At 43.4% G+C, this 23,546-nt stretch overlaps 1 protein-coding gene across 2 annotated transcripts in view; it reads left to right on the top strand.

Moving 5' to 3' along the window:
* Positions 1-23,546, top strand: part of AFF1 (ALF transcription elongation factor 1) — a 67,338-nt gene that overhangs the window by 32,202 nt on the left and 11,590 nt on the right. The window contains exons 4-12 of one of the 2 annotated variants that reach the window (XM_036382021.2): positions 10,610-10,654; positions 11,663-11,749; positions 12,347-12,383; positions 12,756-12,807; positions 16,931-16,985; positions 17,114-17,151; positions 18,559-18,715; positions 20,016-20,885; positions 22,477-22,574. In XM_036382021.2, the coding sequence (XP_036237914.1) occupies positions 10,610-10,654; positions 11,663-11,749; positions 12,347-12,383; positions 12,756-12,807; positions 16,931-16,985; positions 17,114-17,151; positions 18,559-18,715; positions 20,016-20,885; positions 22,477-22,574 (1,439 nt within the window). Of the gene's footprint in view, positions 1-10,609; positions 10,655-11,662; positions 11,750-12,346; positions 12,384-12,755; positions 12,808-16,930; positions 16,986-17,113; positions 17,158-18,558; positions 18,716-20,015; positions 20,886-22,476; positions 22,575-23,546 lie in introns of both variants that reach the window. The other variant, XM_036382020.2, reaches the window with a different exon arrangement.

Below are 23,546 nucleotides of genomic sequence, written 5' to 3'. Positions count from 1 at the left end.
TTGTACATTTTTTCATAATGAAAGCAAGAGGAGAAGCAGTGTGGTATTTATTTTTCTGTTTGCTATGGTAGCAGTAACCCCTTGGGTATGTCCTACCCTTCCTTTAGACATTTCCTCAGAGCCTTCTGTGGTGCACACGTAGGGAAATGCTTGTCCAGCTTTCAGGAGTCTAAGGATTGCATGTGAAACTATTACAATGTAGAGACATTGCCTGAGAGGACATAAAAAAGTCACATGACACAAAGGTGGTGAGCCCTATCCATCATGGTGACAAATTATGAACCTGCCTGCTCACATCCCTGAGGTATTTTAAATTATTTGAGTGTTTTGCCATTGGTTCATGGGAACTTTTCACAAACGTTGGCATCATTTGAGCAATTATGTATGAAGGAAATTATGGGCAGTAAAGTAGTGATACAGAAAATCTGGAAATGTTTGTAGTCTTCTCCAGTTTGTTGTCCCTAGGATGCATCAGGAAAAGATGGAGAAAGCTTTTCCTTAGGCAGAAGTTGGTTGGTGTCTTGGTACTTATTGTAACCATCTCTCCTTGCTTGGATTTTAATTCCAAGCCATTCAGACAGTATGTTAAATAAGCAAAAAAGCCATTTCTTCCCTCCAGATTATACAAACAAGGAAAGAAACAGAGAACTGATCCTCTCCCATCCTCTCAGCATCGCTTTCTTTTCTGATAGCTTTTTGAGCCTGGGAGGTTCATGGCCTGTAGCCTTCCTATTACACCTGAGTGACAAGGATCACTTCTCAAGTGCCAGCCAGGTATGTTAGCTCCTGCTTTGCTTGGCTGCAGGTAAAAACTGTGTGTGACAGCTCTGCAGTGTGCAAGCCTGGCCATAAGGAATTTCTGGGATTTGGGGAACACTGTCTGCAGCCTTTAATGCAGAGTTTAGGGAATGATAAAAATGATAAAAGTGTTTGAATCACAACAAAGGCAAGTGTCTTCTATATACAGATTTAAAATATTGTGGACTGGTTGTTCTAGGCACAGCATAAGCAAAGAAGGTTCTTGAAGGCTCTGTCCAGCCCTGGCCTCTGTTCCCACCTGGCAAACAAGCTCAGGGTGCTGTGAGCTTTTTGCTGAGTGCACAAAGCTGTTTTCTGAGGAGAGGATGAAAGTGTCTGTGCGTGCTCAGCTGAGTAATAACAAACTTCTCCTGGGAGCAGACTGTGTCAACCTCGGATGCTGCTTTTACAGCTGAAAGTGTGAGTTAAGCTGCTTCCAAGTTAGGCTACTGTCAGTTACCTGGTCACTCTGTTTAGCATACAAAATTGAAGAGTGACCAAGTAACTGGTGGACAGGACTTGCTTTGGTTTCCCATTGTCTTTAACAAGACAGGGAGCTTCCAAGGGACTTTTCCAATATTTGTCTTGAGGAAGATAACTTTCATCTGTGTAGACATGATAATGGTGATAATAATAAGGCACCTTGCTGTTCCATCCACAAAACATAAAATCTAGAAATAGGGGTTTTTTTTATTTAGTTCAGTTATAAAACAATAGTGATAATTGCCTTTGCAAGCAAAAGGATATCCTGCTATTTTTTCCCTTGCAAGTTAAGTTCCTTGGTTTGGAAGCATTTAAAGATATTTCTTCCATTTGCATTAAAGTTTAAAAATAGCATGTAGGCTCTTTCTGAGTTAAGAACTTCATTTTCTCAGGGAGAGAGATACAATTCCTATCCTTTCAACACATGTGTTTTCTTCTCTTTTTTCCTTTGGGAATACCATCCTTAGATGTACTAACAAGCATCCCTTTATTCATGTCCCTCCCACTTGCCTTCTCCTTTGATGCCCTGGTCCTGGTGACTGATGCCTTTTAGCTCCCCCCAGGCTGTGTTCTCTGTCCCAAGCAGCAGCAGAGATGAGCTGGGTGCTGGCAGGGGACTGGTAATGTTGCTCCAGGCTCCAGCCTGCCTCTTCAATTTGTTTTATTTCCCAAACTTTTATTGGCAGTGTTGGTAATGCAGGGAGGAGCTGAGGGTGCTTTCAAACAGCTGGGAGAGCCTGCATCTCCAGGTCTTGTTTACTGAGTCTTTAAGGGGAGGTGCACCAAGTGCCACCACTGCCATCATAAATCTAACTCTGCTTGTTTTCCAAGGGGAAAGTGGTCTTTGGAAATAGAAAGCATTTCTGAGAGACAGCAGCAGTTAATTAACTGAAGTGATCCTCAGAGCCACAGGATACCTCTCACCACCAAAAGCTCCAATTTCCTTGATAGTCTTAACAAGCACAGTTATTATTTTCTTATCTTTTGTTGTTTCAGCTGCAGTGACTGGCTTTTTTCTGGAGTAGGCTAGAGTCAGGCTACTCAAAATGCTGTAAAAGTATATCTATGAGCATAAATTGCAATGAGGTGGTACTGGACATGAGAAAATACTTGAAACAGTGGCTTTCTGGTCTCACTCAAATGCTTCCATTGAAAGAAAATTGTGTATTCATTCTGCAGGGAACAAGGGTGCACAACCTCGGCCTTTTATGGACACAATACTTACAGATTCACATAAAGCAGTATTAAAAATTATTTACTGGAGAGACCTTAAGGGGACAGTAGGTAAGAAAGTTTTGTGGAATCAAGGGGTCAGAACTAGACTTTTGAGAGCTACTGTACAGATGGTCATTGCAGTGGAGAGGTGCTCTTGTGTGGAGGCTCTTCATGCAGAGCAATTTACTAGAGAGAGAATCAGCCTTGGCTGGAGTCCTGGTCTGCATGGCAATGTACAGGTGATGCTGCACTTAACTTCCATGCTTACTTTGCTTGGATTTCAGTTATATTATTATTATTAGATGGAGGCTAACAAGAGATGCAGAAATTTTTGTCAGCAGCTCAGGATTTGTAACGAATCCTTCATTAAAACATATCAACAGTCTGTTCCCCCGGGACACAACCCCCTCGGCTGCTTCAGTCAAAGAAAGACAAAACAGCAATTTGTTTTTCTTACGCTGTTTGAACACAAGGAGGCCCGAGTATTTATTTTTAGATTGAGCAAAATAATCCATCTCGGGGTTAGAAAAGTGTGTAAAATCTTTAAAGAATGTTTTATTTCCTGCAGGCACCCACGCAGGAACAGGACAGTGCAACCATTGTTTGCTGAGTATTTTGATGTAAAATGTTTAAATTGCCAGGATCATTCAGTGTCAGCTGAAGAAAGCTCATGGGAATGGTTTGATTTATTTTCAAACCTGGGACGAGGGCAGTGACAGGCTGGAGCTGCTCTCTTCACTTGGAGCTGGGCTGCTCAGTTGAGGTGTGGGCAGAAGCAGAAGAGAAGGTGGTGTGGCATTTTTCTAGTGGAATAACTTTGGTGTTGCTTTGGAAAAGAGAGTTGTGGACTCAAAGGAGTTAAGTGTGCTTGTGGAACTGTCCACAGGGAACTTGGCTACAGGAGAGCTGCTGGTGAAACCCTGGTGCCCACAGAGGACCTGAAATAGAACCCAGAGAAATTATTCTAGAAGGCTCCTGTGGACTCTGAGACTGGTAGATTGGATTTGTAGTCTACAATGAAGTCTTGTGATGTCAAGCAAGCAGCATAGACACAAATGAGAAAACAAATGCTTTTATAGTGTAATTTCAAAGACTTTATCTGGCTGGATAAGACAGAATCCTTCTGTACATGTCTGTAGTGCCTCAGCATTGTTTTAGTGTGCATACAGCAAAAAGCATAAATAGGTTTTGGTTGTCATGAACTACACAAGTGGAACTTAGCACTGGAAGCAATGTCAAGCAGATCTACTTCAGCTTTGCTTTGATTTGCTGGAATTATTCCAGTCTCACTCTGTGAGGTTGAAGAACTAGGTTGGTGAGAGGGGAGACCCAGGATATGTTGCTTGTTGCTGCTCATTGTCCATAGCTTAACCCACCCATCTGGCTGCCTGAAGCTGGCACAAAACTCAAATAAGTGCATCCCCCAACATGTATTCCTTACAGCTGCTGGAGTGGGTGCTACCTTGTTACTGCTTTCCACAAAGAGGATCTGATATAAGGTTTTTGTAAAACTTCAGCTATTTCAATTTTATTTGTCTTTAATTTTGTCTTTTTGTCCTTTTGTGTTCTACCTTATGTTTGGGGTTTTTTTTGTTGTTGTGGTTGTCATGTTTCTGTTGAAATGGAGTGAGCTTTCTTCTTCTGTGCCAAAAATGATGTGCCTTGCAGTAATTTCTCCTGTGAAAATTAATCCTAGTCTTGGGCAACCTGCTGAGAAAATTGCTTTCCCTTCTCACAGATTTGTTGTTCTGTGACAGCAGCTTCCTGAATTTTCTGGAACAGCTCAAGCTGCTGTTAAAGGGACTCTGCTGCCAAATAGTACCTCTATGTTATTTTACAGTAGTAATGAAACCTCAGACAATATTCCCTGTAATAAAATGGCCTTTAAAATCTGTAGCCATAGTTTATGAAGCAGTCATTAAGTCCATACTGAGCTCCATATGATTTGAGATTTTAAACAAATTATGTCTATAAAGGTTTCATTACAGTAATTTAAGTCCCTTTTTGTTGTATATTTCTGAAATGTTTTTGAGCTTAATAGAAAAATAGCACCAAGGAAAACCTAAATATATGCAAGTATTCCCACACTTGCATATGAGGGAGGTGTGAAGTCAAGGAAGGGATGGTCTCATCCCTAAAATACAGTTTGCTTTTAAGTGTTTGCACACACTTTAGCCTGATTTGTTATTGATTTAATCCAAAGCTCACAGGCAACAGTGCGAAGACTTACACTTGTAAGCTTTAGCTCAAACTCCACCTTTTTGCTTTTAAAAGCACTAATACTTTTTGCATGAGCTTTAAAAAGGAAACAAGCAAAACCCCAAATCCCTACAATTTCTTAACATGAAAGAAATCAGAAGAAAATCTCGTGTTGACTATCTGCCTGCATCTTTCTTAGTTTACACAAGTTTGATGGTTTTGTTAGCTTTTCATCCCTGTTTCCCCTGTGTAGTCACTTCTCCAGTGGTTTGCAGGGTTTTTCTTAGTTACAGCAGCTGCAGCAGTGATGTTTTCCCAGGTTCACCCAAGTGGCTGTTGATGCCAGAGCTGAGGAAGTTGTGTTTTGTTAGAAGAGTTGGGTGCTGATGGAATCTTTGGGCTGGAAGTGAAAGTGTGGTTTTATGCCTCAGGGAGCTGTTGTGGTTACTAAGTTTCACCAGGATGTGCTTCAAAACCAAGTAATTTTCTGTTGTTTCCAATCCATACAAGCAATTAAAATATCCCTGATCCATAGCTCAGGGGACAGAAGGCCATGGACTGGGCTAGTGCACATGGGAAAATACCAGGTTGCACATGTGCGCTTTCTAGGGAACAGAAAATTTGCTGGTAGCAAAGCATACATTGATTGCATGACAGGTTTTCCTTGTCTTTTTCTCATAATCTAAAATACCTACTTCATAAAGGTTTATAAGTTATTATTTTCTAGTTATGGGTTATTTAGCAATTATTTTCTAGCAAATATTTGGTACAATATAAGAGGTGTTACAGATTTGTAAAATAAAAATACTTCTAAGACTTATGTTCTGTGATATGGAACACTTAAATGGCCTTGGCAGAGAATCTGCTTGGTGTCTGGTGTTCCTCAAGATGGTGTGTGAAAGCCTTTGTGAATTTTCATGTTTATGTATTTGTGTCAATCAACAATATGGTTTGATCTTCAAGCTTTGGCAGCCTCTTTCAATACATGGCAGAACATTATTGCATCCGCCATCAGGATTAGTAGAGGCTTGGTTAAAATACGCCTTGTCTCTTGTTGGCTGGGGCATTTTGGAAACATGCCCTGTGTGTGTCCATCTTGTATCTGTCTGTAGCACAGAGAGGATGGATTTTTAACTGCACAAAAATACAGGTGGGAAGTTGCTTTGGAGAGTAAGTTGGCTTGCTATCACTAGCGTGACTTGTGTGCGAGGAGGAGAAGGCATCTAATGTGCAAAATCTCCTCCTGCTCTGACTGGCTGAGCACAGATGGGTGAAGTGAGGACAGGATGGTAGGTTTCAGTCTGATTTTTGTCCTGCCTGTTGGTTTCAAATTAAGCCTTCATGCAGTGAAGTATGCAGTTTTGTGGTCTTCATTGCATTCAAGTGGCAATGACTGTGCACTTGACATGAAAAAATAAATTTAAAACTAGATAATCTTATTCAAATATATTAAAGCATAGTATTAAATGGGAAGCAGCTGAAAATGTGATTGGTTTGTTTGTTTGGGTTTTGAGAGCTGGCAACCTTCTCTGCTGATAGTTGCAGGGGCAAAGCTCTCATTAGGAAGCAAAGAAAACCTGACAGCAGAATGAAGGGCATGGAACTCATAATTGGCTTTTCTCATTGTTGCTGCACCACTTGCTTGGGTTTTGTTGGTGCTAATAACTCAGTCTGAGATCAGGCAAAGAGCTGGCATGCTTGAGCTGTACACACACACACACATTTCAGTTTTAATTAGGAGGAGATACCAGGAATGCACTCGTGCTGTAGCTGTTCCTCTCCTACACTGCCTGGGTACCTGCAGCACCAGTTTCACTTAAGATGGAGATGGAGAAACAAGGGGCTTGTTTGTGCACAGGATGTCAGGAGGCAGCTCCAAATGGGCTGTGACAGCAGAGGCTTGCAAATAGCAGGGATAAGCAGTGGGGTGGAAATTACTGAGATGAGAAGGAACAGAAAGGTCTGCAACACCTTAACGCTTGCCTGAGAGGCTGCCTGTATCTGTTCCAGTTAATGCCTGCTCCAGACCTCCTGTCCCTGTCCTTGCACACTCTGTGTGCTCTGACTGCCCCTGGCCTTGTCTGAGCCCACACATCTCAGCGGTGTCACACGGTGGCTTCTGAAATAAAGCACGCCCAACTCTCTCTGAGAGGTGATTTTTTTGACATCTTGCTTGGAACTCCTCTGGCACAGCCTCCTGATGAGGCAAGCTATTTAAAGACCAGGGAGAAAGCCTCAGCCCCCTTCTTCCACACACGAGAGCATACATACGGTCCTTCAGCTCCACTTGGCACATGTGACAGAGTGGGATGAAAGTGTGTGCTGTAATTTTTAATGGAATGTCTTTTAAAATAGAAATAACCTTAGAAGCTCTCTAACCCCATCTTCATTACAAAAAAACCCCACAAAACCAAAACTCAAAACAACAACTGCTTATTCTTTTTAGTATCTCTGGCCCAGAAAGTATCACGGCCAGTGGGGCATCTCTTTTGTGTGCCTGGTGGTTCCTTAGGCAGTTTAGTTTGGGTTTGATTTTTAGTTTATTATCATGATTTCCTTATTTATTCCCTAACAGAGCAGAGCGAGGCTCAGGGCGTGAGTTCATGACAGTGTGTGGATTTTGGAATTGCTCATGAGGAGAGGACATGGAAGTATTTCTGAGAGTTTCATCACACACTTGCTATGCAGTGTGAATTGAGTGCCTGTGCAGATTTTAAATTGTTTTCTAAATTAAGAGCTCCCTCTCTTCTTTTTGTGGGTATGTGCACCTGTGCATTTCTGCATGCCTGTTGTAGTAAAAACAGACTAATTCCTCAAGTAACTTCTAGGGCTTCTTACGTTTGTGTAGATGCTTGAAATTATTTTAGCCTGAAGTCCTTTTCAGTTCATGATCAAAGTAGTAATGAATCCTTCAGGGGCTGTTTTCATTTTTTTACTTTTAAATCAGTATTCTTATTAATATTATTAGTAATTAAATTAGTATTATTCCTGCAGGAACTAGCTGTTATACAAGTACAGCATCAGTTTGGATGGGAACACTGGCTCTAAAACAGCATACCAAACCCAGCAAGCCAAAAATTCTGGATGTCCCATGATTGTGCTCGATCACGGCCATCAAAATATTTTGTAAGCGATGTTTGGAGGGGCCTGTGTCATTCCCAAACTGCAAGAGTGTGGATGTGGCATAAGGAAATCCAAGCTGGGGATTGTACAGATGTCAGTGTCAGACACCAAATATGCACCAGGCTTAACTGGAGTTGTCTGTCTGCACGTTACAGTGTTCCCAGGAAAGGCTGTAAAAGAGCTAGCAGGGATAGACAGCAATGTGGAATATTTGGTCTCCCACACCCACAGTCCTCAGTGGAGCTGAGCTCCTTTCAGGGATTTCTTTGGCTTTATGGCTTTGTAGCTCTTCCTGCAGCAGCATCGTATTTCTCCTTTCCCCTGAACCCTTCTCTTACAGCTGACAAGGAGTGACAAGTTACCACCCTTGCTGCTGGGTGGTAATTGTGGTTTAATGGTGGTTTAGTGGTTTAACAAGCTGAAACACAGCCAAAATGTGACTTGAAGGAAAAAAAGCCCAACAAACAAAAGGGGGGAAAATATTCAGGATGCAGAAAAGCCTAGCTGCTTCAGGCACTGGATAGCTTTGTAAAAGATGAATTGTCCTCAGTCCCTGGAGCTGGGATGGAGGGAAAGGGGGTGTGCCCCACAGGTATGGGGGACAGGGACAGTCACAGTCCTACCTCAGAGCACAACCCACGTGCAGTCAGCTGACTCTGACCGGTTTTGGTGTGGTTTTGACCCTGTGCTTGTTCCAAATAATCTGTGACTGAAATCTAGAGCAATCATTTCACTGTGTATTTGATTATGGTGTCCTAAAAAACCCAACAAAGACAGAGGTCCTTATGCTGCCGATGCAGACTTGTGTGGTGCTTGTTCAGTGTTGTGTGTTTGTTTTCCTTTAAATTTTGAGCCATGAGGAAGAAAGTGGTTTCTGCTGAGCCCCTGGACCTGTGAAGAACCAGTTACTGAACCCTTGGGGGTTATGATAAATCCTCCTGACAATTGAACTATAAATACTCTGTGTATGTAAACCTGTATCAATGTCAAAGTCTTTTTAGGCTCATCAGAAAGAACTCCAGGAAGGGGGATGTGGGTTGTTTGGCTGTTACAGTTATTCTCTTATTCTCAGGTTAATTGCATTCCACTCTGTCATCACTTGTCACCTCATAAAACTTAAGTTTCTGAAATGGGTGAAGTAAACTGACTTTGGCTTGTTGCAAGCAATCCATTATAGAGAGAGTTTTGAAATACTTTGTCCAGGCAGGATCTTAATTTCTTACCAGTTTCGTGGGAAGTTTATTTCTATGGTGTTATCATGGGATTTCTCAGGAGTTTCTGAAGCATTTTGCGGAGGAGGATGCGAGTGAATGTGTCTGCTGTTCACCACTTACTGAATTAAGAAGTAAGCTAGGCTGAGCTACTGGGTTAAGCCTGCTGAGAATAAAAAGAGGAAAAGGGGTGCCTTTTTTGGCACCATGAGTTATGAAGCATTGCAGTCTCTTGCCATGTGGTAGTTCCTTGCAGTTTGCCCTCCCTGTCCCCTCCTCCTGCCTGCTGTGGGACACATCTGCAGGCCTTGCTTTCATTTGTGTGACTAATCTGGCCATGCCTCAGCTTTCGTTTGTTTGGGTGTGTAAGGTCAGAAGCAGCTCTCCCTGTGTGATTGTCTGAAGAAATTCAAGGCTTTGTCAAATGAGCACTGCTTCAATGAGAGCTTTATGTAGACTCAGACAAATGAGGTTACAAAGAAAAAGCATTCCTCATCTCCTTTTCTCCTTCCAGTGTAAATAGTGCAGCATGTGGGAAACAGATGAGTGGACTTCCTGTGAAAGGGCCAAGAATGACAGTTTTGGACTTTACTGAAGTATTTGCCTGCATTGCTCTTTACTCTTTTCTAGGGAAGATCCTTCTGGTTGGGCATTGTAGCTCACTGTCCACTTTCTTAAATGTGAATAAATTCTTCCTGGCCTTTCCCTTTCAGCAATTACTCTGATGACTGAACGCTTCCATAGAATTTCTTGTTTATAGACAAGAAACTGATCTGGTGTGCATTTTGCTTGTTACAACTACTCAGCTCTTTAGTTGTTTTCTGTTTCAGCCTCCTTTAATGATATCAGTTAGGAAAGGACATGTAAATGACAGATACTTTTAAAACACATGCCTTGTTAGTAGAGAAGCTGATGTGTAGAAGGGAAGTGGTGTTCCCCATGGCTGGAGCACATCAGTGTGTGGAAGCACGCATACCCTCCTAGAAGGGATACATTAGAAGACTCTGCCATTAAAATTTGGGACTGGGCTTTTATAGTATCAAGTGATTGACTGTCAGATCTCTTCAGGCCAGCTGTGTCAGCTGAGCAGCTTTGGATAAGTTATTGGTAGTATCAGTAGAATGTTTGTTCCTTTATCAAGTACTTTACCAGGTCTACCACATCTTTATCTCACTATCAGTATGTTTAACTTTGGGATTGATGAGTCAGACTGGTTTCAGCTTTATTCAACACCAAAAGTCCTGTGATGCCCCCTTTTCCATTTACCACCAGTAGCTTTGCAAATACCATTTGCCATTGGTGGCATTGCTTGAGTCATTTTACCTCATTCCAGGCAGAGTGTCCTGGCGGAATCCGCAATCACCTCTGCCCAGGACTTGAAAATGAGGCATTTTAGAAGTGCATTATTAACTGTCCTTCTGATGGGGATTTTAATCCTTACTAGCATTTTATTACTGATGGGCTTCCATGAAATTTATTGAGCTGTTGGTAAGCAAATGTTCACTGAGTGTGTGCCTATCTCATGTCAGTTGGTAAAAAACCCAAGCAAATTCATGCTGCTTCTTTCTTTCTTCTTACAGCAAACCAACCCCATTGATGTGCAGTCCATTGAAGAAATTTTGAGGGTAGGTACTCTTAAATAATAGATCTCTGTCTTTGCTTAGATTTTGCATGCTTTAAGGTAATGGCTGGGGAAAAGATACCTCTCTGCTTCTGTTCACTCAGCAGATGTAGCTGTCACTAGTTTTGGGGTGTGCTGAGGAGAAGTAGAGATAAGAGTCAGCCTCGAATACAGCTGGAGTTGTAAGATCAGTCTCTCTGTCAGTACATAAGTGTAATACAGTCTGGTGCAGTTCAAGGCTGACAAGTCATCCGAGACAGCCAGAGCTACTCCTGCATCAAGTCAGGGGTTTGCCAATCCCAAGTGCCCTTCCTCCAAAGGCTCTGGAGAAGCTGCCTCGTGTCTGTGCTGCCAGCCCCAGCAGCGTGGCTCTGAGCAGGAACACACCTGTGTCCTTCTCACCTGCCTGGGCATGGCACTGCTGCTGGGCTGCTGCTCCCTCACTGTAATTCCAGTCTGCCCATGCAGAGTAAAGCCAAGTCTGCAAGTCTGACCTTGTGTCAGAACTGCCTCTCTGAGCAGCACAGGCTGTGGCTGAATCCCTTCCCTGTGCACAGTGTGAAAATGCCCTGGGATTCCCAAGCCAGTGGTGCTGATCCTGAGGAGAGGCTTCCTTGATGTCAAATGCTGTTCTGAGATGCTGAAGTCCTGGTGGAACAGTTTGGTTTCTGCAATTCACTTCCTGTGCAGTTGCTTGAGGTTACAAAATCCTGATGCCTCGATAGCTCTCCAGAAGCTGCTGTTGGGGCAGTGTTTGAGCTGGAGGGGAGCTGCACACAGGTGCCCACTGGCTACTCCATGCTGGTTGGGGTTGCAGCACAAGGACTCCTCCTAAAAGTCTGACATCTTTTTGTGTTTCACCACGCATATCCTGTGTTCTGGCCTAGTAATGCATATCACTATTTTTGTAGCAACCATGGGGAAACGTGCCCAAATGCATGAAGAGGTAGATCCAAATCTCTGTGCCTATCAGCAAAACTCCTGATAGCTGCTCCTCTCAATCTCTTTCCAGGAAATGACCCGCTCTTGGCCACCTCCTCTGACAGCTCTTAATACACCTACTAAAGCAGAGCCTTCCAAATTTCCATTCCCAACAAAGGTAAGACACCCTCTTTCTGCCAGTTCTTTTGATAAACTAGAAGAGAGCTTTCTGGCTCTTGCATGTGTTTCCATCCAATTTTTTCCCCCTTCTATAAATAAGGGCTGTTAGGGGGTATTACCTTCAGAAGTAGTCAGATAAATTAAAGCACAATGGGGGTGAATAAAAATTGCTTCAGCAACTTAGACGTTTGTTGTAACTGTGGTCTTCATATACAACTACTTTTGTGAGACATTTTAAGTATCTCTGCTGAAGCACAAAATGTATTTTATCTTTTTGTCAACAGAAATATTCGCTGACTGTGTTAAACAGACGTGCTTGGCAGATCTTATGAAATTTTAAAAATATTTCTTCAAGAGTCCATATACCCCTAATGTGCCAACAGCCTGTTTTTGGTGATAGTAGCACGTTATCATTTCTGTCCATGCTAAGCTATGTCAGGCCAGCTTAGACTATTGGACACTTTGACAAGCTACTTTATTATGAAATGTTTATTACAGTAAAGTAACACACGGAAAACAAATCATCGGTACATAACTCTTACAAGAGAGCTCATTTATTTTATTCTCAATTTGCACTTTGTCCTTTTTTTCCTAGGAATTGCAACCTGAAGGATCTGTAGCAAAGGATCAGAGTAAGTAGATAGCCAAAGGAAATACACACAATATGTTTATTGACAGATAGTTTTGTGTGTTGTGTGTTATACATGACATGTCAATTGATTGGCATTGATGAAGAGGCGTGATTTCCTGTGCTGTGTTGAACAGTGATGAATTTAGAAATGGCATAAGAGATTGTGTACATTCATTACCTAGACATTAAGGCAGCTGTTCATCAGAGGACAAATGGTATTTCGTTAGGAAATCTCATTTGGAAGGCTGAATAATCTGATGACAATTATGTTCTAGAAGAAAGTGATGAGTCTAATCTGGTGCTCAGAGAACATAGGATAAAATAGGCTACAAAGGAAGCAAATAAACCCAACCAGTTCATTTTTGATTTCCAGAGCAGTATGGAGCACCTTCAGAAACGTTGCCAGGTTCTCAGCCAAGAACATCGTAAGTAACCAGACCCTGCCCACATCTCTACTGTGCAGTTAATTAAAGAACCTAAAGGAAAGAACTAAATTTTGGGTTACTTGATGTTTCTGAAGATTAACGTTTTATCAGTCTGATTTTTCTAAGAAAACTTCCAATGCAGGGATTTTTTACCAACAGAAATATTATTGTTTCATGATGGAATGATAGAATCATTTAGGTTGGAAAAGACCTTTAAGATCACCCAGTCCAACTCTTAACCTGATGATGCCAATGTACTTGTCATGATTAAAATGACTGTGTTAAAACCAAAACAAAAGTGAAGAAAAATCCCAATTATTATTAATGCACCAGATTAAAGGTATTTTGTTGTTTTTATCTGTGACTATTTAACATCACCATTTTGTGCTCTTCAGCCTACAATAATGCATCCAACTGACATAAATTACAAAAGGCCCAAACTGAATGTGATTGGTCCTGGATATTCTTTTGAAGCCTGGGAGGGCTATCAAAGCTACATCTACAAGAAGTATAAAAAACAGGGCTGAAATTTTAAAGCAAAAAAAAAAAGGTAGATAAAATAACTTGGTGCTGTCCTTGTAGGTGAAAGTGATTATCTGTTAATTAGGTTAATTACAGAAGTTGCTTGAAAGCAGTTTTGTGTGGGCTGACATTAATCTTTCAGGATTTACTTGGCCAAATACAGCATTGCTAGGTTCTGAGCCCTCAGTAACAAACAGAAATCTTTCCATGTCTGGAATGCTCAGGGTCCATGTGCAAGGCACTTGCTGAACCATTAAATTTAAATGTCTGTCAGTTCATATGATACATAAAGATCTTGTTACTCCATGTTATGTTTTTCCATGGAAGGCTTCAAACTACAGACTACAACACTTACTCCACTTGTTTGCCTTTTCCTTATCACAAATCATTTAATTAAAAACTAAACAAAACTGGGCTAGTCACAAGTAAAAGCAAAACCATGTCTCCATCTTGGCTGAGATTGTAGAATTTTTCACTTAAGCTCTGTAGGGTCTGTTAAACATCCCTTTTCCTACTGTTCTAGCATAATGCAGAGGAGCTCTCACTCACTGGGAGCATGGGATAGTATCTTGCTGAGCAGTACTCCTTTAATTTCTTCCTTATTTTGCTTCACTTTCATCTACCCCAGTTTGTTCCTCCTCAATGATGTCTGAAAATTTTCATTGCACTACTAAAACTAGCAGTTCCAACTGCTCCAGGCTGTGCCTTCCTCCCCAGCTATCCTATGACCATCATCATTATTTCAGTTCACAGCTGCTTGTAAAAATCCCTTTAGCCCTTTAGTCAGTTTTTGAGGCAGCAGAGAGAGAGAAGAGACTTTTCCTGCAGACAAGAATTGGAAGAGACTCCTTCCTTAGCCCATGGGGCCAGAATTGTAAATTTGGCACAGTATGGAACTCTGTCCTTAGCTGTGAGCCCCTCTCTGCTCAGCGTCCTTGCCGGGCACTTCAGAGCCAGTGATCATCTGCAAGGGATGTGTGAGCCTGTGGAACAGGCAGGAGGAACAGGATGGCCTGGGTTTGTGTCTGAGTGAAGTTTGCCTGAGGATTTCTTCTGCATCTTTCCCTTGAAGTGATACATCCCTTCTTTTCTGTGTTTGTTTTCTCTGGCACAACAGGCCTGGCTCTCTGTGCGGTTCAAAGCACACGTGACTGTCTGAAAATTCAGCTGCCTGGAGTGGCTTGTGTTGCAAAGTGTAGCTGGCTGAAAACAAACAGTGATTGTGCTTGTTAATTAGAAGATGAAATCCCAGGGCATCTGTGTGCCCAAATTAAGCATTCAGCTTTTCAGAGTGTGCAGGGATTTCCCAGATGGATTTCATTCTTGAATGCAGCCCTGAAGTTTGCACCTGGCAGTGCTGGAATGGAAGCAGCCCTTCTTTGAAAAGGAGACATGCCAGCTCATTCTTGGTGATGCATCTTTAACCTGGCTAGCAGAGAGGGACCAGCCTGTGCTTTCTGTGAGGTTGTTTGGCAAGTGATAATAATTTTAGTGCCACTTCACTCACTAAAAGAACTCTTTTTAAATAGCTTTAGGGAGATTAATGGTGTGTACATAAGCTGCAAATGAACAGGTCCTGCAAATGAAACCTTGGCATCTATTATTCCTGAGCTAACTGGAGCATTAAAATTATTAAGGCAGATTTATTTTCTTTAACTAGGCTACTTAACAATTTGTCAAAATCTTGTTTTGTGGAAATTGGCTTTGTCTACCATTGCAGAAGTATGACTTGAAGTTTTAGTGTTCTTCCTTGATCCCAAATAGGGCATAAGTAGTTGCAGTGCTCTTTTATGTTGATATATTTTATTTACCAGCAGCTCAGGTGGAAAAGGTAGTCCTTTTTATTACAAACAGTTAAATCAGATTTAAAGAGATCTAGGTAGCGTCTTTTCATGAACCTGTCCACAGCAGGGTTTCGAAACTAAATGATCTCTAAGGTCTCTTCCAACCCAAACCATTCTATGATTCTGTGATTATCCTCTCACCCCTAAATGAAATAAGTCTTTAGTCCACAATTCTTAAAGCAGAACGAAACAGAACAAAATCAAAAAAACAAACAATACCCCAAAACCAAACTTAAAACCTTTCAGTATGTTTTACCATCCCTGAAAGTTTCTTCACTACCATCTTTGAAGGACTTCTTCCCCTTAGGAGTTGTAAAAGAAAATAAAAAGGATTCATTGAGATACCAGTAGATCCTTAGCCAAGCTGCCCAGAAGTGTGGAGAGTGCCTGTGCTGTCACTGTTCTTTTTTCATTTCTGTGCCTCATCTGTCTGGCAGTGAGCTCAGGCTCTGGCCCACAGCAGAGCTGGCTCGTGCAGGATTGCTGCAGGCTGTTTGCCTTCTGTAGGAAATTTGGAGCTCTCCTTTTCCAAGGTGGTGTCTCATAGTGCTTCCCTTCAGTGTTTACTCTAAATGAAGAGGCAAGAGGTGATTTCCAGCGAGAAGGTGTGTGAGGAAATGAGGCAGTGGAGGGTAGATCACAGGGGAATGGCAGTCAAAATGAACAAAGAAAGCACCGACTTTTTCCTAATTTCTCCCCCTTTTTCCAGGGTGATGTGGTTCACTGGGGATCATTTATAGTTGTTTTCTTGCTATAAAACATGTTGTCATGAGGGGTCAGAGTCCTATTTTTCTTTTTTGGCCACAAAAAAGTTTCTCAGAGAAAGCCCTTGGTTTGAAATGAGGTTGAAATAAGCAGAGTTGAGTTTTGTCCTGATTGATTAAAATTAAAATCTCTGTCTCAGCTCCCAAGCTTTTGATCCCATTTTTCAAAGGACACTTGAATAATCATCTGGGTTGAGGAGTCAATTGCCAGGTAGTTTCAAGATTTGAATAACTATACTTTTGAATAGCCAGGTTTTACCTGCCTATTTTTCAACTCCTTTGGGATGCCTGCACAATTGCCAGAGAGGGGGATTACAATCTGGGAGAGAGCTTTGGGTCCCTCTCCTTCCCTTCCAGCATTTTAATTAAAAATTGCAAACAGTAGTTACCACCTGCAGCCACAGGACTAAATGATGCTTTTGGAAATGTTTGTGGGCAGCCTGCTCTCTTCTCTAGCAACAGTGAAACAGAGCTCGTGCCTGTCCACTTGTAAACTGCTCTGAGTACCTGAACTGCTTGACAGTACTGCTGAAATGTGCAGGAGAATGGAGTTCCTTGAGTAGAGAAGAGATGGGAGATAGGCTTGACCTTGGCATTGACTTACACATGTGTGATAGGAGACTTGAGCAGCAAAATGAGAACCCCTGGGACAGAAGAAAAATTTGCAGTCCCTGAGAGCAGAGTGTGTGAACTTGCACATCTTCTGGTACTTCTGATGCTTTCTGTCCCTTGGGGACCCAGTGCAGGCTGACAGCATGAGAGTCTCTTACTGTACCAGTAAAAAAAAAAAAGAAAAAAAAAAAAAAAGTAGTAAAACATTTTAACCATTCATTTCAAGTCATGATAGGGTTTAGTAGATTGAGCATGCCAAATGTTCAGAAAAGGTGGGGGAGGTTGTTTTGCTTTGGCAAGTACAAACCAAATCTTTATCACTGCCTGCTGCTTCAAAATGTGTCTGCCTTGGCTGATATTTATCTTCTGGTTGTCTTTCAGAATGCTCCAGGACGACCTGCAGCTCAGTGATAGTGAAGAGAGTGGTGACGATCAAGTCGGTTTTAGCTGTTTTATACACTAGGCACACAGACTTCCCTTTAAACATCACCACTTGTTGCATTGTTCTGAGTTCTGAGCTAACCTTTCCTCCCCCTCTCCTCTTTGTCTTTGTGAACAAAACAGGTTGTTGAAAAGTCACCTTCTTCAGTTGCTCCTCCAAGGTACAGGTTTGTTCCCAAACTACTAGCTAGACCACATAAGGAGAAAAACAAAACTGCTTTTTATATGTGGGCTAGGAGGGTAAGGGTTCCTGGTTTCTCTTTGGTTTCTGGCTGCTCTTGAAAATCAGCTTTAGTTGTGTGGGGTTTTCCAGAAAGCTCCCATTAGAAATGAGTTATCCAGGTATCCTGGATCTTGCCTATGAACCAGAACTGTATTTCCTCAACTGCTCCTTTCTCTTCTCCTCCTCCCCTCCGCCAGTGTGTCTGTAGATCACACTGCAGCTAATGGGATTTTCAGCTGTAGTGGCCATGGGTGAGATGTGAGTCCAGTTTTAGCTCAGAAGGAAGCCCAAAACAGCCAAGTGGGTAAAGAACAGGAAAGGGTTAGGAAGACTCATTGAGGCTGTTTCAGCTCCTCCTGATAAGGAAGCTGATTGTAAGCAGTTCTTGCCATGTATTGTTAGTCAGAGGCAATATTCAAGGTAGACTGAAGAGCCGTACGTCAGCATTTGAGGAAGAAAGATGGAAAAGCTCAAAATTTTTCCTGTATGAGAGCACTGACATAGATTTTTTTGGGCTTGATGTGTATATTCTTCAAGCACAAGAGTGGGCTACCTAGTCAGACTTGCAGAACACACCAATGGCATGATTGGCATGATCTGTGTCTCTGCACACTCTTAAAATGGGAGTGTTCTCATGATATCAGTCTTGGATCAGCAAGGAGTTTGCCTCAACTCATACAAATGCGTTGATACTGATGTGGGAAACCAAAGTAGAAAAAATAAAATATCTACATTTTAATTTTGTAAGCCCATTTCAAAAAGAAAAACACTGTGCATAAAAGGGAGAGCTCTTCCTTGATTCCATCCACTCCATTGTCAGTGTGGAGAAAACACTTTTTGTTAGAGCAGGGTGTTGCAAGAAATGCTCCTGCCTGATGTGGCTATTAATGAAGTGCTTACAGCAGCATGACCAAGTAACACAGATGAAGTGAAAACTTAAGAGGGAGAACAGAAAAAACAGAAACCATCCTGAAGTATATGTTCCTGCCTCATTCACATTTATTGGAAGTTTTTCATTTTGAGAGTTGGGTTTTTCAGAAAAGCACTGGGCAGTTTCAGTATTTTTTAAACTTTGGTTGGCAAAATGCAGCTCCTCATTGTGGTAGTGCCATCCTGCTACATATTTGACTGGGTTGGAGTTGAAAGTTTTATTATTTCCAGCAATTTTGTATTCTGGTGCTTTATTTTTTGAGTATGCTAATGTATTTCTCTACCTTCTCCCCTCTCATCTCAGTGCCAAAATAATGGGGTTTCAGTTTTTGTTTTTGAATAAAACTGTCAATATAATAAGTAAGTAACCTTCAGCCATACTGCTTTCTAATTTTATCTCATGGTGGCCTTGCAGTTCCTTACAGTCCCAGCCCAAGAGTGTGGCATCAGCACATTCCAGCAGCTCGGAGTCAGGGAGCACCAGTGACTCAGAGAGCTCCTCAGACTCGGAGACAGAGAGCCCCTCGAGTGACAGTGACACGAGCGACCGCCCGAGAGCACCGGCGCCTGAGGTGAATGCAAAGGGGAGGCAGAGGGGCTCCCACAGCCCTGTGCCTCACTCTGCTGCCAAAGGCACTCAGGGCAGGGGACCTGCAACACTCTTATTGAGCAGGTGTCCCCTTGACATCTTTGCTGCATCACTCAACTTTTCTTGCCCTTGGCTTCCATTCTAGAGTTTGTCAACCTTAGTTACCCTTACTACCAACATAATTAGGCTTTCGGATGCCCAGCCTTTGTTGGGCATTGCATCCCCCGTGTCCTTTGGCACAGTTGTCCAGCTGTCCTGGAGGAATCAGTGCCTTCACTGGGGAGACAAGAGGAGGCACAGAGGGAAAGCACAGCTGGGCTGTTTGGGGCCCACCTCTTCCTGTGCAGGATTTCTGGGTGCCTTTATGGGCAGTGTCAGGGTGAGAGCAGTTTCCTGATAATTTAAGAGGAGCTGCTGCCTCCCTGCAGCTCCTGTGTCTGAGTGACAGATTCAGCTTCTCCCAGGCTGCAGCTGAAGGGATCAGACCTCCAGAAAGGGCTGGAATATGCTTAGTCTTGCTGCTGTTGAATTTGGCTTGGATACTGCTGCACTGGCATTTCTGAGGCTTTTATTGGGAAAAGCAGACAAACAGAACTTGGTGCCTTAAACTTTCATAATTGTGAGACCATGCATTTTTAAAAAAAATCTGCTGTAGAAGTGCTCATGCTTTTAAACAGTTCTTCCAGCTTGCAAAGCATTCTCAGGTGACTGGGAAGTACATGGCTGCATGTGTCTGCAGACCACAGTTGATGCAAAACAATCCACTGGCAGTTTGAGGTCCTCTTACAAAGCCCCTTGTAATTTATTTTTCCTCCCCTCAGCTGTAGCTCTCTTTCTTTTCACCTTAGAAGTGCATGAACAGGGAGAAGTCAAAAACAAGCTTTGAGACTGCCTATCTTTCCATCTCACTCTAATACTTTTTGCCCTCCAGCAGCTGAGTTACAGACTTTGCCCACTGCGATATGGTGTCTTTGAAGGAAGATGTTATGCTTCTCATCTTTTACTAAATTCTGCCTGGTTTGTCCTGAAAATACTGATGAAGTCCTAGCTACTTGCCATTGACCTTTCTGTCCTTTTTTTTATTCAGCCAACTGTTCATCCATGATACTCTGGAGTAAGTTAGTGCACATGGCCTGTTTGTTTATAGTTAGTTCTTCACATGCAAAAGCAAACACTTTGAGGCCTCTAGGCGACAGTCTTAGGGCTCTGGTAAGCTGTGCTAGGATGGAAACAGCCCATAAAGGCATCAGGTTTGAATCCTCCCTTTCTCTTTTTGTCTACAGCCCGAGCCACCAACTTCTAATAAGTGGCAGCTGGACAACTGGCTGACCAAGGTGAACCCAGCAGCAGTGCCAGCAGAGAGCCCCAGTGACACTGCCCGAGGGGATGGGCGTGAGGAGGGCAAGGGGCAGCAGCAGGGCAGCAGCAGCAATTCCTGCCAGCAGCACACTGAGCTGAGGGAGCCTCCTCACAAGAGCCCAGTGGCCAGGGCTCCTCAGGAGGCTCCTCTTCCGACCAAAGGCAGCTGCCAGAAGGCTCCTGCGCGCGCCCAGGAGCCCTCGCCCAGGCAGACCGTGGGGATCAAAGGGCCCAGCAAGCCCCTGGTGCACGAGGGGCCCAGGAGGGGCCTGAAGGTGGAGAGTGAGCCTGGTCCTTTGGAGCTCACAGACCAGTCTTTCAGGGACAAGCCAAAAGTCAAAAAAACAGTGAAGACAAAATCCAATGACAGAAAAGACCTGAAACCAGGACTTCAAGAGCCCTCTGAGAAAAAAAAGGACAAGGGCTCCCACCAGGCCAAGGCCAAACCTTTCTTGGAGCCCAGGCTCATGGGAGATGCCCAGGCATGTGATGCTCTCAGTCCCCTTCCTCAGGGCACAGCCCCAGTCAGGACCAGCAGGCACAGGCCTCAGGATTTGCACCAGGAGAAATTGCCCTTGCCTCTCGGGGAGAAGTTGCTCTCACCAGTGAGGGATCCCCCAAGCCGTGAGCACCTCGTGGTGAAAATAGATCTCTGTCACCTGGAAAAAGTCCCTCAGCCCTCCAGGAAAAACAGGCACCAGAGGAAAGCAGAGACCAAGGACCTTCCTGATGTGAGGAAGCAGGACTTGAAGAGGAAAGCCACGGACACTCCTGAGGAGTCCCTTGCAAAGAAGGTGAGAGATGGAGTGGGAGCTGGGTTTGTACAAGGACTGATGTGATGTTTGAAAGGCCTATGTGGACTTCCCACTTCATAGGTTGGAAGTAGAGCCATTATCCTTCTGTAAAGCTATTATCAAGGGGAATGGGAATCAAAACTGTCTGCAGATGTTTCTTGTTGGTCACAAATCCCTTCCTGAGCAAATGAAAAGCCCTGTAAGCTGTCTAACACCTTTTAGTATTTTAGAATATATTTTTGCTCTGTTTTCCTGAAATCTTGGTTTTCTCAGACAATAAAACCAGTTGTAACAGTGGCTTTCCCTTGAATTACAAGACAGCCCTTTATTTAACTGAGGCGATTGTTGCTCACAAGTGTTTTTTGAAAAGCTGACTTCCAAAGGAGACTATGAATATACCTCCAGCCAGCTGGGTCAGCTGCACAAAGAGTTGGCTGCAGACCCTGTGGGGAATGGGTATTCCCTTTGGGTATTTCAGTCCCTGGGTCCCTTATTGGTCCTCACAGAGCAGGTGACTGGGTAATCTTGGTTTAGGTTTAATTTACTTTTGCCATTTTATGAATTTCCTGTAGGTGTGAGGGAGAATTGAGAAGAGCAGGAAAATCATGAAGAAACTTGAGAGAGCTCAGAAATTTCTGCTCTTGCAGAGCAATGGGACAAAGGGAAACAGGCAGTCAGTCTGTCTAAGAGACAGAGGAGAGGAGCTATTTGAGGTTAGACATGTCTTCTCTTGCAATCTCAGTGCCTGACTGCAGGGAAACCCCCTGAGGGCCTCGCTGTCAGCTCTGTCAGTGCATCAGTACCCTCGGGGGCTCAGGTCTCACAGCACCCAGCTGGGTCAGGTAACCTGGAGCACAGTGCAGGGATGTGATCTCAGTGCTGGAGCCTTGTCCTGAGCACCCTGCCAGACAGACTCTGTGTCACAGCACACCCCTGTGAGTGGCACAAAGCTGGCTGTGTCCCAGGCATGAGGACAGGCTGGGAGGAGAACTCACTGGGAGCACGCTGGCGGAGAAGGAGCGGGAGGCTCCGCTGGATGGGAGGCTGGACACGACCCAGCAGTGTGTGCTTGCAGCCCAGAAAGCCAAACATGCCTGGGCTGCATCCAAAGATGTGTGATCAGGAGGCTGAGGAAGGGGATTGTGCCCCTCTGCTCCTCTCTGGTGACAGCCCCCCTGCAGTGCTGCATCAGCTCTGGGGTCCCCACGTTACTGGTGCTTTAAAATTTCACCTGTATCAGCATCTTGGTGATAAAAACCAAACCCTCTGCACATCTGGAGTACCTGTGTGGAGTATCTCACATGAAAGTGCCTTGCTTTTGATTATTGTTAGTAGCAACAGGTTTAGCAGTCCCATCCCCTGCCACTGCAAAGCAATTAATCTATCCAAGCAAAATTTTAGATTACCTGTCAGTGAGCTTGCAATCTGTATCTTCTGTGCTGTGGGTCTGCAATTTTTTGGTTTCAATAAGGTATCTTTTCTTCTTTTTTTTAACCAGACTCAATCAAACTTAGCTGTGTTGGTCTGTATTTTATGTGAACTTTGAAAACCTAAGTGATTTTATGTTTCCTTTTTTTTTCCTTCCTATTAGAGGGGAGAGAAGGAGGAGACTGATAGGAAGAAAATGAAATCTGAAAAAAAACCCAAATTATTGCAGTCTTCAGCTAACAAAGACTCCAGTAAATTGAAGTGAGTATACAGTGGTGGAATGGCAGAAGGATGTATAAATCCAAATCTTTCTAAACAGCTAAGATCAAGGAACTATATCTCCTATCCTTATACTCATGAGTTTGCTTCTAACACAATTTTCCTTCTGAAACCTGATCTACAGCAGATTTGCCTTTGCATCCTGGAAGCAACCAGTCCAGAAAGCAGCTCTGTAGGTGTGGGTGGGTAAGGGCAGTGAGCATTTCCCTTCTCCACTAAAGTCATCCTCTTGTCTTTGCCTTGTTTTCCTAAGTGACCCAGTGGACAAAACCAATGTGCCTTTTGAGTCCTGACTGTCTGCAATTTCAGGTGGCCTTTGTGACCAGAATTCCTCTTTTTTTTTCCTAGTGTAGCATTTGCAGTGCTTCTGGTAGCTCTGCTGGAGCTTGCCCTGTCATTTGCATAGCAGAGCACTGCCAGCATTCTGGCTAGCCCTTTGCTCCAGTGACTGCTTCCAAGAGCATGTTTCCAACTGGGCAGTGTTCCCGAGAGGGGAGACTCATGCCTCAGTCATGGGCTACTGCATTCAATTCCTGCTTGCCTGTGGCTTGAATTTGAGGTGTTGGCTTGGATTGGTATGTAGTGTTGAGGTTTGTGTCCTGACAATAGGAGTAAACTGCTTTTCTGAAGAGAAAACACCGACGCACTCTGGAAGCACTGAGGAATTGGGACTGCCATTTAGTTGGGTGAAGGGATATTTGAACTGTGGTAGTCATGCAAGAGCTTTAATTCTGGGGCTTATTCCTCTCTTTTTCTCAGTGAAAATGAGCACCTGTTTTAGTTATGTTCTGGCTTTTGGACTGGGAAGAATAGGATGCATTTTTGGGAAGAGAGTGCACTTGGGTGGGTCAGGTGATGGTTCTGTGCTCTGTGGAGCATCAGCTGTGCCCAGGTGGAGAAGCTTGAGAGCATATGTGTGATGTGAGTGGGGACCAAACCATGGGAAAAGTGTGT

Source organism: Molothrus ater, chromosome 4, assembly GCF_012460135.2.
Source record: "Molothrus ater isolate BHLD 08-10-18 breed brown headed cowbird chromosome 4, BPBGC_Mater_1.1, whole genome shotgun sequence".
NCBI classification, from domain to species: Eukaryota; Metazoa; Chordata; class Aves; order Passeriformes; family Icteridae; genus Molothrus; species Molothrus ater.
The sequence above is the reverse complement of the archived record's forward strand: the minus strand, read 5'-3'. Positions and strand labels throughout refer to the sequence as shown.